This window comes from Egretta garzetta, unplaced genomic scaffold, assembly GCF_000687185.1.
Source record: "Egretta garzetta isolate BGI_Z169 unplaced genomic scaffold, ASM68718v1 scaffold21, whole genome shotgun sequence".
Lineage (NCBI taxonomy): Eukaryota > Metazoa > Chordata > Aves > Pelecaniformes > Ardeidae > Egretta > Egretta garzetta.
This window is the reverse complement of record NW_009258668.1, coordinates 1,683,741-1,687,318: the sequence shown is the minus strand read 5'-3', so window position 1 is coordinate 1,687,318 and position 3,578 is coordinate 1,683,741. Positions and strand designations below refer to the sequence as shown.

The 3,578-nt window shown below is 55.7% G+C and overlaps 1 protein-coding gene across 3 annotated transcripts in view; it reads right to left on the bottom strand.

The window, feature by feature from the left end:
• Positions 1 to 976: 976 nt before the first annotated feature.
• ATL1 (atlastin GTPase 1) overlaps positions 977 to 3,578 on the bottom strand; it is a 30,495-nt gene continuing 27,893 nt past the window's right edge. For all 3 annotated transcript variants that reach the window (XM_035888419.1, XM_035888418.1, XM_035888417.1), the window contains exon 13: positions 977 to 1,431. In XM_035888419.1, coding sequence (XP_035744312.1) covers positions 1,321 to 1,431 — 111 coding nt within the window. In that variant the 3' untranslated portion in view covers positions 977 to 1,320. The remainder of the gene's footprint in view (positions 1,432 to 3,578) is intronic.

Here is a 3,578-nt window from a genome sequence, read left to right as displayed (position 1 = left end):
AGCCGGCTGTCAACCAGTACCCCCAGGTCCTTTTCCACCAGGCAGCTTTCCAGCCACTCTTCCCCGAGCCTGTAGCGCTGTGTGGGGTTGTTGTGACCAAAGTGCAGGACCCAGCACTTGGCCTTACTGAACCTCACTCAGTTGGCCTGGGCCCATGGATCCAGCCTGGCCAGGTCCCTCTGCAGAGCCCTCCTCCCCTCCAGCAGATCAACACTCCCACCCAGTTTGGCGTCGTCTGCAAATTTGCTGAGGGCACACTCAATCCCCTCATCCAGGTCATTGATAAAGATATTAAACAAGACTGGCCCTAGAACTGAGCCCTGGGGGACACCGCTTGTGACCAAAGCCGCACTTCCTCCGCTGCTAAAAGCTGGAGACTTGGATTTTGCCTGAGGCTTTATTTTGCCCAAGACTTGTAAAACTTGGCTTCGGGGCAGAAGCACCTCCCAGAGGTCACACCTGGGCAGGAGACAGGCCAGAGCAGTTCCAAAATACCGACGCAGGGCTGAAACACCAATTCCGAAGGGTAAAAGGAAACCAAGAACGTAAAAAAACCCGGGAGAAGCGCTCGCCTCGTGGGTCAGTAACCGCTTCCTGCGTGCCCAGCTTCTTAGGAACCGAAAGCAAACTTTAATGGTTGTGACAGGAACAGAACAGAACTGTTGCACACACGTTGGCTGCGCTAGAACGGCTCTATACACGGAAATACAGTGAAATGCTCTCCAACACCTCTACAGAGTGATACTTTGTGCATGGGTTACGAACAGAAAAGGCTGCTTTCCGTACAAGATCATTAACATACCGCAGCGGAAGTGCCCTCGCGTCTCTGATAAAGCACGTTAATACATTTTTAATTATGTAATTAGTTAATCGAAGGAAAAAAAAACACCACCTTGGTTACGTGTGGTAACTTGTTCAAGTATCTGAAAGGAAGTTGGCTTTTGAATAAGCTAAGGTCTGGAAGGTTGGTTTGGTATTTTTTAGTTGCAGTAAGATTTCTTTAGTGCCTTCATAACTAATTAAGGGGGAAATAAGGCTTCATTAATGAGCCGGGAAGTATGCTGGCTGTTACAAATCAAAAGCACTTTGTATTCGCGGCGGTACCAATATGTACATATTGACAAAAACGAAAAACATGCCGACATCTTCCCGTCAAAACACCGGCTCGTGGAACGAACGCGCCGAACCACCTTGCGGGTGACTTGGTCTCCGCTCTCCCTGGTCCGCGGCAGGAGCTTGTGATGGGTGCGGGGATGAGCGCGCCGAACCCGGGATGAGACCTCCCCGCCGCCTCCATGCACCGACGGGAACGCGCCTGCCTTACACCTTCTTCCTCTCCGAGCCCTCGGCGGGCTCCGCTTTCTGCGCAGGGAAGGCGTGGTGGTACAAGTGTCTGTGAGTCGCTGCGGCGCTGTACAGCTTGTACAAAGCCTGGAGGAAGAGAAAAAAAAAACAAAAAAAAAAAACCAAAACCAAAGGCGATGAGATGATGAGATGGTTACGTCCCCGCCCCGCCGGGCCAGGGTCCGTGCCTTCGCTGCCACGCGGCAGCGGCCGGTTCAGCCCAGTCACGGCGTTCCCGCTGTTTTGTGCCCCAACTCCAGCAAGTGTCCGATGGGGAAGAGGATAAAGCCGGGTAGTTGGCTCATTTTGCAAAGGTCTCAGCTGTGGGGGATGCTCCCGCGTGTTGTGGTAAAGCAGGGGCTCTCTGGAGTGAGGGATTTACGGGGGGGGTGGTCTTGGTGCACGCTCAAAGGCAGCACGGGCTGACGCCAACGTCAGGGCAGTCACAGGGCCGAGACAGCGCTGACCCCGAGGGGCTGGTGCGGGGGCCAGGCGAGGCCACCCCGTCCCCCACCCCTCGGTGGGCTTTATACGCCAAGATACGGGTCTGGGTAGGGAGGACTTGCTGTGATCAGCTGCCATGGCCACTTCAAATGAGCTTGTCATTGGGGGGTGGGGAGAACCCAACCAACCAAAAACCCACCAGCAGCTGCTGGGACCTGAGGGCACTGGTGAGCCAGGATTAGCTCAGGACCGGGTGGGCAGAGGCAGACGACTGGCAGGAACCCGCCTGCTCATGGAGGGGGGGGATGTACCCCCTCTGCCTGGGGGTGCTGAACCACGCGGGCGAGGCTGAAGCCACAGCAAGGCCCGGGGTGGGGCGAGCAGCCTGCCCCATCCCAAACCGCCCACGGGGAACAGCGGTGGCATCGCGTGCCCGTGCTTCGGGACTGTTTGGGAATGTAGCAGCCTGGCAGAGGACTCTTCATGCAGCATCTCTGGGTCTCTTGAAAAAAAAACAACAAGCCTTTCAGCTCCTCCCTAAGCGCCGTTGCAGCATTTTGTGCTGTGAGGCTTTTTCTCATGCCTCACCCACCTCACTGAGCTGACTTTTTTACTTGACAGGAGTTGTTCAAGAGCTCATCACTAGCAAAGCCCATGTCCTGCCGCTTGCTGGAGCACAAGCTGGAAAAAAAGCCCGCGGCCCCAGGGGCCAGAAAGCTTTTAGCTGCTCAGCATTTGTGGCGCAGTGAGGTACCCAAATGGCTGGCCACTGCAGGAAGGAATGGCTTTGTTTTTTTTTCCTTTTTTTTTTGGTTTTTTTTTTTTTTATATAATGGCCTTTTGGACCTGTGAGAGCTGCTCCAACTTTAAGAGGCGCTCCCCGCATAACTCGGTGCCTGAAAAGTGTTGACACCAACAGAAGGAGCTGCCAGGCTTTGGTGGCACGACAGGAGACGGAGCTGTCTTCAGTCACACACCCGGGCCAGAGCGGGGCGGCAACGCAGGACGAACGCACGTGCGCAGTAACACAGCCTGCTAAGGCTGCCTTTTTTATTTAATTAGACGCTTCCAAGGGTCCAGTCGCCCTCGGCACAGGCCTGGCAAGCAGCAAAGCATTTGGCACTGTGGCGCTGGGCAAGCGGAGCCCGGCATACGGGGGTGCTGAGGGCTGTCGAGCCAAGGTTCCCCTGCAGGGCTGCATCGGGAGCCCCGGGCAGCGACCGGCTCCCCTTGGAGCAGTTCCCCGGCCACGCAGGGCGAGAGGGGCTGCGCTCGGCGCACTGCCCTAGGAAGAGGCTGGGGAGACCAAATATGCCTCCCCGGCTCCGCTTCGGCTTACTCAATCCGGTATGGGCTGGGTTTTTTGCCCAAAACGCGGCACTTTCAGTAGCCCAGAGAGGCCTCGCCAAGTATGGGGCTCCTCGGCCGCCGGGGCGGGAGCTCTGCCTGCGCGACGCCTGCGTGGTTGGTGCTACAAAACAAACTGGTGTTGGGGTTTGACCTCTCAGCACAACAGGAAAATCCCCAAAGAGAACTGATGGGAGAAAGATGGGGACTATAGGAAAGGTGGGGAAAATCTTTTTAGTAGGGCCAGCTGTGACAGGACAAGGGGTAATGGTTTTAAACTAAAACAGGGCAGGTTTAGACTGGATATAAGGAAGAAATTCTTTACAATGAAGGTGGTGAAACACTGGAACAGGTTGCCCAGAGAAGCAGTGGAGGCCCCATCCCTGGAAGCATTCCAGGCCAGGTTGGACGGGGCTGTGAGCAACCTGATCTGGGTAAAGGGG